This window comes from Leptinotarsa decemlineata, unplaced genomic scaffold (assembly GCF_025532065.1).
Source record: "Leptinotarsa decemlineata unplaced genomic scaffold, Ldec_3_MD MMD2_P_RNA_scaffold_14, whole genome shotgun sequence".
NCBI classification, from domain to species: Eukaryota; Metazoa; Arthropoda; class Insecta; order Coleoptera; family Chrysomelidae; genus Leptinotarsa; species Leptinotarsa decemlineata.
The window spans coordinates 3,152,380-3,166,109 of NW_027412528.1; the positions used below are offsets into that span (position 1 = coordinate 3,152,380).

Here is a 13,730-nt window from a genome sequence, read left to right on the forward strand (position 1 = left end):
AAAAATTTCGATTTTCAATTATGGAATATCATTGACTTTAGGTCGATGATGGTCACTATCTTGCACTGACGAGTGGCTAAGGAGCCCGAAACCGGTTTGCAAGTGTGCCCGTTCTAAAATTGAAGGTTGACTCTTTCAGTTGTATTGCCAATTGCATATGCAGGAAATTTTCTGTGAAGATTCCTGCACTGACCTGTCGGATAATCCAACGCTATTCGTGGTATTAGCCAGTGGAGTAGTTGTTTTTTGATAGGCATCAGTACATTCAACCTACTGTGTAGGTATATCCAAGACGGGCTTGAACATTTGAAGTTCATTTCTATAGAAAGTTGATCACGATGTACTATCAACAAAGTTGAATGAGTTTGGACTCTCTGATAGCACACTCAAAATGTTTGGACGTAATTTTGAAAATAGATTTTCAGTGGTTAAGAACGGAAATACCTCGGGGAAATATGAAACTAATTCTCGAGTACCACAAGGTTCAAATTTAGGAGCCTTACTCTTCGTTATGTTTATTAATGACTTGCCCTCAGTTCTCAAGCACTCAAACTGTATGTTATTTGAAGATATTCTCAAAAAAAAAAAAATCTATCGGAGACACTGTTATATTGCAGAAAGATTTGCAATATGTTTGCGAGTGGAGTTGTAAAAATAAATTATTTTTTAACCTGAAAAAATGCAGTGTTATGAGAATAACAAGGTTAAGATATCCGATAACATTTGATTACATGATGCAATGTAAAAAATATAATTAAATCGGCAAACCGTATGTTAGGCTTCATAGTAAGACAAACATCATATTTTTCCAGCTTCTCTATAAAGATTTTGTACTACACATTAGTCAGAACGAAACTTGAATTCGGATCAGAAATTTGGTTAGGAGAATATCAAACTACATTTTTCGAAGTAGAAAAAATTCAAAACAAATTTTCGAGATTTTTGTACTACTACCATAAATATCGTATCTATCCTGACTACAGAATAGTTAGAACAACACAACTGAGAAATGAATTCAGAATAATGTCTCTGGTCGATAGAAGAAATCAATCAATTTTAATATTTCTATTCAAAATACTGGATGGAGTCAACTCTCCTGAACTCCTTACACGGATAATATTTAATGTGCCTGCAAGAAGAATGAGAAATTCTCTTATGTTCAAAATATCCCCCTAGTTTGTACTACTGTTAGGTCACCGCTCATAATCATGTTGCAACTAGCCAACACATTCAACTTATTGATGGATATAGATTGGACAGTTTCATTGAGCGCTTTCAAAAAATTCGTTACACAGTACACAAGAAACTTCAATTGAGCACGTAAGCCATATGCATGTATCAAATTAAATGTATATTTAATTTTTTTAAATTCATGTAATAAGGCCTTGTAGGCCTGTTTGAATAATAAATAAATAAATAACTGTCCTGCATTGGAGATAATGCTTCTTTCAGGTTTTCAATCAATGAAAAATTAGAACTATCTTTTTTTACCACTTGTATTTGTAACTATCATTACTATAATATTAATATAATTGTTATTTTCAGCTATTCATTTTTAGTTTTCAATTGTATTGGATCTTTCAGGGATTTCAAACCATTTTATATCATATTAGACAATGGAAGTCCGAACTAATGAAAAATTATTGTATTGAGCTTTTATGCGTTGAATATTCTAAATAACTCTTTCTCTCGAAAATAAAACTGATGTATAGCTTCAAAATTTTGATTTTTCACAGTATTTCCGGAAAAAAGATATCCAGTGTAAAAAAAATTCGAATTGACACCTTGTATTCTAGAGTTTTCACGCCATTTTCTTGATTCCGATTACCAAACGTGAAAAATAGCTCGTGAATAAAATAAAAAATGTAATGAATCATTTCAAAATTTTTCCCGTTGAAAGAAATCAGACAGAATGTAATTCTCAAAATAAACTGAAATTCACTTGTGAGGATACTACAATACAGTTTCAACAAGATCTCGGTTCATATTACTAACCGTCAAAAAAAGCTTGGTGAGTTTCACCCTGGGATCAAACAGATACGGAATCAAACACGGAATATGGGCTAATATACAGGGTGTTTCTACATATCATGTGAATGTTCAATGGGGAGATTCTACGGATGACTCTGAGAGGAAAAGATATTATCCACTGTAAACCCCATTAAAAATATCTGTCAAGAGTTACTTAAAAGAAAAGTTTTCTGAGAGGCCGAATGTCACAGACGAGACCAAAACATCGTAAATTTCAACTACCCGATATGGAAATGAATGAAATCGTCTGCTAACATTCGAGATAGCCAAGATGAATAATTAAAATAGCTGTTGAAGTGACACGTAAGTTAAGAGTTGGTTTTCGAAAAAATGAGTTTTAAAAAGTTCATTTCATTCAAAAACACGTGTTACAATAAGGGGGTATCAAGTCAGACTGAATATAAAAGTGAAAATTCTCATAAGAATAAAAATGCAAGTTCATCTTCGTCAGCGGTGTCGAGTATCGCTGACCCATCGTGAACGTTGTCGAATCTCCGTGGATTCAGATTGTAACTTCTCCATCCCCTGAAGAAGTTTTATGAGGGTGGAATAAAACTTGAATCCTGGTAGCTGGTACTGGTGGTGTTTCAGAGATCCTCTGGCATCGTAGGGTGTGACGGAATTTGAATAGCAAAATTCCCAATTACCGCTGTAGCAATGATGAATACAGGGGTAGTCCAAAAGTGTGTACTGTCGACTGAAATATCCTCAAAACCTAGGGGTTGCAATAGGCTTTGTTCGTGAATTTTGTGAAGTTCATCTAGGGGGATAGGATAGGTAGTATCTTCTTCTCATATGGTATTGAAATTGTTCGGACTTTTGGCAAGACTAGGGGCTGCTCGTATGTGAAGTCCTTGGAATTGATGTAGTTGGGTCAGGTGTTCAAATCCGCATCCATAAGGTAGGTGCCGTGCAATTCCTGCATTCCGGGAGTGGAACATTTAGTAAATATTTTTGTTGGCTTTGGGAATATACCAACATAGTGAGCTGGTGTGATTTCCTCTATCAGGGTACCATTTATTGATACCGAAACTTGTTGGCATCTGGCTTCATCTTCAGAGGTGTGAAATTTGGGAAATGCAATCTCGTGGCTGAAGGTCACCTCGAATGATTAAAATTTGGCAAAGGAATCCATGGTTGATCTTCTTGCATGGTATCTGCGAATAGTGGTGTAGTCCAGTATTCAATGTCAGATACGGTGCTGGAGGTATGATGGTGGTAAAGTTACTAGTAGGGATTGAATATAAATGGAAATTGTAAATTTTTCTGGATGGAGGAGAGGAAAGTGCAGAACAACACGATTATTGCATTGGAATAATAAGCATCGACAGTGATCAAATCGTAATATTTTCTGAAGATTTCTGGTTTAGTATAGAATAGTTGGCTAGTTGTATGGTGTCGAGCCATCGTCTGAATTATCGTATTCATTTCGGTTGGTTCTTATCGGTGAAGCTGTGTAGTTCTACTACGTTTTTGGCGTTTTGTTGACGTCCTCGGGAAAATTTTTTTCTCCATGCTTTAACATTTCTTCATTCATGAAATCTTCAGCACATGCTTCTTGATATTCTTCGTTGTAGTAGTCATTGTATTCTTCTAGTATTTCACAATTATAAACTTGTTCTTGATGTTCAACATTGAAAAGTTCTTCGGACGTGAAAGTTGAGCAAGAAGTTTGAGGCCTAAAATGGAAAGGATAAGATTGCCTCAATTTTTTGTGGATTTGGTCGAATTCCTTCTGAAGTGATGATGAGTCCCAAAAACGCTACTTCCCTTTGCAAAAACTCCGATTTATCTAGTTGGACCTTCAGATTTGTTTCTCTGAACCTTTCGAAGACGTTGGAGAGGTTGATCATATGCTCCTGCAATGAAGTTGAGTACACAATAATGTCGTCCATATATGTAAGACATATTTTTCCTTGTAGTGGCTGGCTGAAGCCCAAACAGCATCCTGGTGTATTCGTAGTGCTCGTGCTCAACTGTGAAGGCTGTTTTTGGAATATCCTCTTCCGCCATCTCAATCTGGTGAAAGCCACTGACTAGGTTCAAAGTAGTAAAGTATTGGCATCGTCCTAGCTTGTCTAATATGTCATTGATGTTGGCGACTGGATATTTATCATCGATAGTTTTCTCGTTCACTTTTCTATAATCTACGACGATCCTCCATTTGATTTGTCCAGAAGCGTCTGCTTTCATTGGGACGACCCATATAGGTGAAGACCAGGGTTACTGGCTTAGCTGATGATTCCCTGATCCAACATTGAGTTTACCTGCTTTTCCACTTCCGGCTTGTGTACATGTGGATATCTGTATGATTTGGTAAAAACAGGGATTTCGTCTCTTGTCCTGATCCAGTGTTTCACTTGATTTGTGAACGATAGTGGTGTGTCTGGCACGTACAAAATGTCGGAATAATTTTTTACATAGCCGTTGTATATGTCTTCTCTCTTTCTCGTTCAAATGTTCTGTTGTGATTGATTTTTCTATATCCAAATGGTGCGACGATTTTGTTGAAATACCTGCCGTAAATAAATAGAATTGACCTATGTCAAATTTTATTTATTTTATTGAGTCGGTCAGTGCTATATTGAGTTCAAAATCCGTATAATTGATAAGTTCTACCAACGCAAGATTATTACATGCGATAGTTAATTGTTCTCGTAATTTTGCTTCTTGAATATTTTGTTGTCGTAATATGATAGTAGATTCGCATTGTGGTAACCTGAGACGTGTAATTGTATGAGGCTCGAGTTGAACAGAAAAGACTGATTATTATTCGTTTTGTGGTAAAAAATGTGCAACGTTTCGAATGCAGGAATAAAATTCGAGTTAATGAAATCTAATTGTGCTTGTATTAATTTCAAATTATTTAAACCAATTAGTCCATCAAAAACTTTGTGAAATGTAAATTGATAAAATTTCAAATCGGAGCTACTGTTGAATTCTGAAAAAACTAGGAATTTCGGCACAATAGTCTTGAGAATATTTTTGAAAAATTGAAGTTACTACAAATGGCTCGTGATTAATGCAATTTTTGAAAAACTTAAAAGCCACTTCAGAGTTGAAAAATGATTTTGTGGAGCCTGTATCAATCAAAAGTTTCAAAGGTGGATTGCTTATAATTATGTAGGGCAGTTCTTTCTTATCGGTGAAGCTGTATAGTTCTACTACGTTTCTGGTGTTTTGTTGACGTCCTCAGGAAATTTTTCTTTTTCATGCTTCAACATTTCTTCATTAATGAAATCTTCAGCACATACTTCTTATTCTTCGTTGTAGTATTCATTGTATTCTTCGGGTATTTCACAATTATAAACTTTTTCTTAATGTTAACATTGAAAAGTTCTTCGAACGTGAAAGTTGAGCGAGAAGTTTGAGGTCTAAAATGATTATGTTGGTGGGTATTTCGTGTTGAAATACTCACTGGTATTGAATCTTATCTGTACGATGGTCTTTGATTATATTTGTCGGGTCCCAAACGTTTTGCGGTTTTCCGAAAACTTGCTGATTGGTCGGGAAATGTCGTGGTGGTGAATTGACTCGAGGTGGTAGGTTAATCGGTAAGGTTGTACATGGAGTGTGCATTTTCTTGTGGGGATGATTAATTTTTATATGATATCACTAGGACATGAAGGAATCGCTTTAGACCGACGGTGGTTTAGTACATTACAAGCAGCCTTGTAGGATATGAATTTATGAGTTTTCTTCTCATATTCATCCATAGAATTACCACCTTGAATATTCGAAAAATGTAGATAGTTAGAAGCTTTGGCCCAAACGAAATATTACTGGATAGTATTATTAGTGAGTTTTGACATAATTTTAGGCTGAGTAGGTTACTAGTGAATGAGTGACCATAATGGTGCCTAGTGGCCTTAGCTTGAGTTTGGGATTGATCTCGGGAATGTAAGGCATTTGTTTTACATATATGTAAGTGTAAAGGATAATTATTGGAGTAGATTACACAAACGCAGGTGATAGTTTAAAAAAAATAATTTAATGCATTATTACCATTCGTCATTATACTAACAGAAAGTGGTATGAGAAACTAATCAAAGTAGCATTGATGTCATAAAACGAATTCAGGAGAAGTCGATAATGTCAATGACATGGACAACTCAGTTCACCCCCTCTTCCTTGTCTGTCATACAGATACAGAATATTTATATTTCTGCAAAAACTCAAATCCCTTCATTTCAACGAAAAACTTTGAAAGGAATAAATTTCCCCAAAATTGATAAAAATATTCAGGGAATCATTTACATTATTTGAAAAATGTTTCCTCCCATACAAACAGTACGGAAACTTCCTATAAAAAATTATCCTGTTGTCAGCTGTGTCTCAGTTTGTATTTTGAATATTCATAAGTCGAAATCAAAACGAAAAATGATATTAATTTCTATAGATGAAAGAATACATTCTGTCATATATTCTGATCTTTAGAGAAAGAAAGAAATAACTCATCTGTTCAAGGGAGACTGAAACGCTTCACACTGCAACAATAATAGTACATTGAAAAGTTAAAAAAACACACAGGTATGACTCAAATATATAATAAATCAGGAAATTCCAGTGATTAACTACACTTACGATGTTACGCTGGGTGTTCTGCGGTACAATACATCGGAATTTTCCGTAGGCAGTACATTGCTCACTGTCGATATAGATGAATCTTCCAGTATTCCTTCAATTTGTATGTCTTCACTCTGATGGGCATCTGGCTGAATCGGCTGCTCGTTGATCAATGGAGTTGATGCCTGATTTTCTGATGCTATATAAAAATAATGATCTTAACGAATTATATTTTGTTTATACTTGGTAATGATTATACAATTTTCAAACTATTGATTTTATTAAAGACGTGTTTCACTGCACTGGTCAGTTTATTCATATATTATTATGTTTTCTTGAAGATACATGACCATTCATTGATGATTAATGAATAAATTGATGAATGTAGCCGTTACTACGTGGTAGGAGACCATCATGAAAAATAAGAAATGGAACTTTCTATGTTTTTTTTACCACTTCTTTTGTAACTAACATTACTGAAGTTACGTCCTGTAAGGATATCCTTTAACGTATACAATAAACTCAAGTTTGATTAATGAATATGTTCATAATAGTATATGACACTTTTCGAAAGCCGTTTAGCTTGAGAGTGTTGTAGTGATATACAAAATTTTTCATAATTTTCAAAGAATGTAATTTAAGATAGAACTGAATCACAAAATATATTTGAATCGCTTTTAACCTTCCGTCGAGCGCGGCCGATCAAATTGATACAACGCCAATGTTTTGTGCTGGTACTTTGGACTCGTAAACAGTCGGCAGTTACCATCACTAGTAGCTTCCTACCTCCCACCCATCTACGCAATGAGACCAGTTAGTTCTAAATAATCTTTGGTACGAGGAAGATATCTGAATATTGTTCAGATTGATACACCGCGCCTATACCCGTTACAAAATAAATTTTGCAAATTTGTTACTTTGTCAATTATTTTGGTAAGTGTTATCGATTTATACTACAATTGTTTACATTTTATCATTCACGTATTATATTTTTCACATACGTACTCTATAAATATCAAATTGATACACTGCGCCCGATTGAAGATTTTTTTTATGTTAACGTAATTATATGTGTTTTAGGTTGGAAATAAGTTGAACATGGAAAGCTGTAGTAAAAAATATGATCTAACGGATCCTAAAGATGTTGAAGAGGTACAAAGAATGATGTTTGAAGATGATGAAGCCGATATACAGGACGATATTGATGATGAAGATGATACAGATAGTGAATATGCTGTCGAATCTCGTGAAGGCGATTCAGATACGGAGCAGGAGGCTAGTGACGACGATGACTATGATGAAAATGGATCTAACTTAGATGATAACAATTTTTTTTTGGAGAGAAAAAAATAAAGGAAAGAACAGTAAAAAAATAAGGTCGCAATTCCACCTGAGTTTCTGCCAAATAACTAAAGAGCTGTTAATAGTAGCTTGTTTGATTTCAAGAAAGGGTGCACTTTGGTATCTTATGTTCCTAAGAAAGAAAAATGTGTGATTTTGGCTTCAAGTTTACATGAAGATAACTCTATTGATCTTGATACCAGAGATAAAAAGAAACCATCTATAATTACCTTCTATAATAGTAATAAAGGTGGAGATGACACGACAGAAAATTATGTACCTCATTCAATGTGGCTAGAAATACTCGCCGTTGGCCCATGGTAGTATTTTTTGCTATGTTAAATATTAGCGCAATCAATGCTCAGCTACTATATTCTGGCGATGGTCAAGATGTTATTCAAAGAAGAAAATTTTTGAAAGCTTTATCACACGCATTAGTTTCACCTCATACGGCTCGAAGAAGTTTACAGACATCAGGGAATCATACCAGCCTGCAACAACGCCTGAAAAGTATTACGCCAGTAGAGCAGGAACAACAAGAAGAAGAAAATGAAAATGTAGGAAAACGCAAAAAAAGTCATATTTGCATATGATAAAGGCGATTAACAAAATATAAATGCAAACAATGCAAAAACCCCATTTGTCTCATGCACATAGAAAGCTTTTGCAATGTTTGCAGTCGAACATTGACAGAAATACCACAATATACCATAGATGAGGAGATGGTGTAATGATTTAGAAGTTTTTTATTTTGTATATTACAGTAAAGTGTTATATATAGTTGGTTTATTTAAAATATTTTAATTTTATTTTGAGTTAGAAAAATGTTGTTTTAAATATTTTGTGAAGGTAGAATGGGTTAGTTTTGTTGAAGGTATTCCAAAATATATGACTTTGAGAGTTTGAATTGTATTGAAAATAATTTAAAATATTTTGGATACATTAGGTACGTATGCAGGATTTTAAACATTTTCTGAAAACCATGAATAACACAGAAGGAATTGTTCTTGTATTGTGATAAAAAAAGATAAATGTTTCTGAAAGTTCTTTTAGCTTGGATTTTGGTACATTCTAAGTATTTCAAGTATACAAGTATATGGTGGCGCGGGCTTAATTTTGAAACACGTTGAAAGTAAAAGAGCAGCAAACTGTTATATTTGATATAATTTAACTATTTTTGAATTTGAGTTGAAAATAATTATTCAATAGTAACATATTAAAGAAGAAAGTAATACAAATTATGAAACAACAACAAAAATTAATTGGGGCTCCGGGACGACTTGATCGAATCCAGTGACGCCTTTGCTTTTTCATCTGAAGATCTTGATCTGCCAATGTCCTCTCTTTCATAGAATGAATGTAGGGTGTCAATAGAGGCTATATTTGGTGACACGACTATTGTCAAACTTAAACCAGTCTGTTTCGTCTTTGACCAATGCATAATAATGACCAGATTCAACGCCAGAACCATGGTGAACAATGACTGTATGAAATGATTGTTGAATTAGTATTTTTGAAAATCCCTGTCATTGAGTTTTGAACTTGAATAAAAGTATCTCCTTAAAAATACCAGAACTTTTATAAACAACTCCAACCTAGGTATCACTGACCTGATCATATCATCATGTACCACATTTTTTTACAGAATTTGTAGTCGTTATTCTTTTGATTTCAACTCCTACATTATACAAATCTCTCAACAACTCCTTATGGCAACTACATGTTGAAGCAAAAAATTTCCAAAGATTCAAGTAGATGTAACCTTTGAAACTTACAGGAAAAGTTATTACAATTAAACTATTTTCAAAGTTTATTGGAAATGTGTAATAAATTACAGAGTGTTTCCTAACTATGGTACGAAACTTCAGAGAGTGATTCATTAGGTCGTTTTAAGAAAAAAAGATTTTATGATTATATATTCAGAGTTGCTTCGTTTCTGAGATACAGGGCGTTGAAATAAAAAAAAAACGGTATTTATAAAATATCCTTCCACGGATTTGGTTGAAATTTGCTACAGTTATTTGAAGTAATAAGGCGCATATTTAGCCCTGACTAGACTGAAATTATTAGGTCCAATGGGCACCACAGCCAACAATATTGGGAAACAAGTACGCCACTTACTTGTAATTTTGTTTTGATTTAATCAACTAAAAATACAACTTTTTCGTCGCTTGTTTTGTTCATATGTAGCTTCGTTTTCAAGAAAAAAAATTTAAGCCACTTTGTAAATCATGAACACCTACTTTGGAGACCAGCTAACAGTGATAGTGTTCTCATATTAGTGAAAGTCAAACTTGTCAATTTGCAGTGATCCCATCATGAATAATTTTACTAACGCTGAAATGTTAGTTTTTTTTTTAAACTTCAACGCCCTGTATCTCAGAAACGAAGCTACTCCGAAACATATGATTTTGGGAACTTTTTTTCTTAAAACGACCTAACGAATCATCCTTCTAAAGTTTCGTACCGTGGTTAGGAAACACCCTTCGTATATTACGAATTAAAACCCTCAGCATTCGCAAAAAATTGAGAAAACTGATTACATGAACATTTTTCAGTGGGAACCAGAAAAATGAAACATGAATCATCATAAATCATCAAAACTTGAAAACAAATAGATAATTATAATCCAGTTGAAAATTTACGGCCATATCGATTGTTTCTCATCGACAAGCAATATTTCATCTTGGAATATATACTCTCCAATGTATGGTAGTTTTGAAATAAGGTTCATAAATAAAACTTATTAAAAAATTAGACTTCAATAGATTTTGAGTGAACTCGATAACATCATGAAATTTGAAAATATAACTTACTCAGAGAATATTTAGAAATATTCGAATCTTTTCTCTCTAATATTCCTGGGTCGTCTCCTAACATTTCATTAATATTCCTTTTGAAAATCTGGAAACGGAATGAACAATTGATACAAATAATGAAAAAGAAAAACCATTGAAAACTTACTCTTAAACATAAGGACCACACAACTTTACTCTCTGGGCCTGCCCTCAGAAGAGAGAATGGTTCTTTGTACATTTCCAAATTAGTTTTGTCACTCAGACTCTTTATCTTGAAATTGAGATGTCCGATTTCGGTACCTGTTTTCTGGTCCATTACGCTGAGTAATAGAGTATCATTTTCAGGATTGGGTAACAAGAATGTGAATCCTTCTTCCCAAACTGGATGGATTGTTCTCATCAATACTTTAGTTTGTTTTGAGTGGTTACCCACTGTTAATATGGCGTAGGGGTCAGGTTTTGTCGACATTCTTGCTTGCTATAAGTTAAAAAACAGAGTGATATGAATATCCATTTGACATCGAAACAACTGTTTATAGTTCAGCTCATTATGACTAAGAAACAATAATTGCAGATATTCATAAATTAGCTTAATATCAATTTCAAGGCCATTTATCATTGAAAAAACATACTTACGGGAAGGTTTTTACAAGAATCCAAGAATATAGTCAGCAATGATGTATTCAAGTTTGATGCTCTCAAAAGTTGGGTTTCGTTTAGGATCTGTAATAATAATTTATTTTCAATAATCTTTATTGATCTTGTGTTTCATAAAAATTGTAATCTATAATGATGAAAATATGTTTACTACGATCAACTTATATATATATTTGTGAGAACATTTACAATCTTAATCTTATTACTGCAACGAATTTGAAGACGCACCTGACCAGTTCGCCAGCCGACTCATGGAACAAACATGACATGACATCACCGCGAAACAATGCAGTCGGGAATCGCCGGTAAAATTCTAGTACCGAACCGACTACAGAATTCTAGAAACGACCGTTACCGACCCAAGAGGGCAGTTCAGAAAGTGAATCAAGCGGCTAAAGAAATTCAAATAGTGAAAATAAATGAACCGTTAGTTGCTAAGAAGTGTTTTAATAAATAATTAGTGAAATATTGTTGGAAATACATTTATTTAAGACAGTTAATTTATTAATTTGTTATAATTGGTGATCAGAAGTGGATTTGTAAAATAAATCTCTGAGCGCTACCGCTAAGTGGGCAGTACCGGACTACGGAAATATAAACTGATCTTTCTCGCGAAAAATAGACTCATGAAAGTAAATAAGTGTTTTTCGGACTCAATTGAAATAAGTGGACATATACAGTTTTGTGGAAAATAGAGAATAAGGTACAAAATGTGTTCGAGGAAAGTGCGCCTATTGGACTTGAAAGTCGCCGAATTGAAGCAAGAAATGGAGGAGAGGGAGCTAGATTATTCTGGAAAGAAATCAGTATTCCAGAAGAGTCTGTGAGATAACTTGACTGTATCAAGAGAAGATCCCGAAACATATTTATTCGAAGTTTCTGGGGATGATTTGAATTCAATAATCAGCCAATTCGATGAGAATACCAAATCGCTGAAAGATGAACTTCAACAAAACTCGGTAAGTCTGGAGGAGAAGCTTCTGGAAAATTCGTAGTGCCTGGAGGAGAAGCTTCTGGAGAATTCGAAGAGTTTGAAAGACAAGCTTTGCAAAAATTCGGTGGGTAAAAAATGAACTTCAACAAAATTCGAAGTCCCTGAAAGAGAAGCTTCTGGACAATTCGATAAGTTTGGAAGATAAATTACTAGAGAATTCGGATAGCTTGAAAGAAGAACTTCTAGAAAATGCAAAAGGCCTGAAGAAAGAACTTTGTTGTGTGGCGAGTCTACTCGAAGAAAGGATAGGAACCATCGAGACAGATATAGACAAAATCAGGAAGGAAATGAACACGAAAGTAGAGGAAATCAAAGGCGAGATCAAATATGAAATCGGGGCAGAAATGAAGACAATGAAAAAAAAAAAGACGATGAAATCAAAGGCGGAGTTGAGGCAGAAAACAGCAAGATGAAGGAAAAAATTAGCAAGTTGCAAAACCAAATAGTTAATTCTGCCCACACCACAGAAACAATCAATCAAAATATACTTTATTGTTGAAAAAACTCTTGTTTTGTTGACAAAGTAGAATATACACGTACAGAAAAAAAAATTAGGCAAAATACACACAATTATGTAAAATATAAATAAAATAGAATAAAAATAAAATTGTTATATAAACAAGCAGTATATAAACATATACATTTATCAATTATACATTTTATTCAATGGAATAAGTGTCAATGAATAAATGAAATATCAATCAAACATTTTGTCAATTTTGCGACTTATAATTTAACAGTCTAATCAAGTATGCTATACAGTACCCGCAATAAATTACAATTTCACTGGAAGTTGTCATTGTAAAATTCTTGCAAACTATAATAGGGTCTGCTCGCGAGAAGTTTTTTTGTGTATTTTCTAAAGCTGTCAATACTATCGTAGCTATTTCTAAAATGATACAGTAAGTGATTATACATTTTAACATCGTTATAGAAAATGAAGTCCTTTTCTAGGGATGAAGAAGGCAATGGTAATTTAAAATTATTTTTAAATTTTAGGCGAGTGCTATGACACGAAGAAATATATTCAAATTTTGACCTATGTTTGTGTATAAAACACGCAGTTTCCATTACAAAGAGAGCCACAACTGTGAATATATTTTTTTCTGCAAATAACTGCCTACATGAATTGCGCTGTCCTAGTTTGAACACATATCTAATGGCTCTCTTTTGCAGTTTAAGTACTGAATCTAGCAGAGTAGAGTTACATACCCCCCAGAAAGAAATGGCATATCTCAGTTGAGATTCAATTAATGCATAATATGCGTTCATAGCCGTGGTAGTACCAAGTTCCCTTGAAATAATTCTCATTGCATAGCACCCTGAGGAGATTTTATTCTTCA

General features: G+C 33.9%; 1 protein-coding gene across 1 annotated transcript in view; it reads right to left on the minus strand.

Annotated features, from left to right (window-relative positions):
• The window catches only part of Esyt2 (Extended synaptotagmin-like protein 2), a 125,874-nt gene that overhangs the window by 8,698 nt on the left and 103,446 nt on the right, over positions 1-13,730 (minus strand). Inside the window, exons 13-16 of the mRNA XM_074176858.1 lie at positions 11,373-11,459; positions 10,903-11,214; positions 10,755-10,842; positions 6,616-6,796 (exon numbers count right to left, since the gene is read on the minus strand). Of these exons, the coding sequence (XP_074032959.1) occupies positions 6,616-6,796; positions 10,755-10,842; positions 10,903-11,214; positions 11,373-11,459 (668 nt within the window). The remainder of the gene's footprint in view (positions 1-6,615; positions 6,797-10,754; positions 10,843-10,902; positions 11,215-11,372; positions 11,460-13,730) is intronic.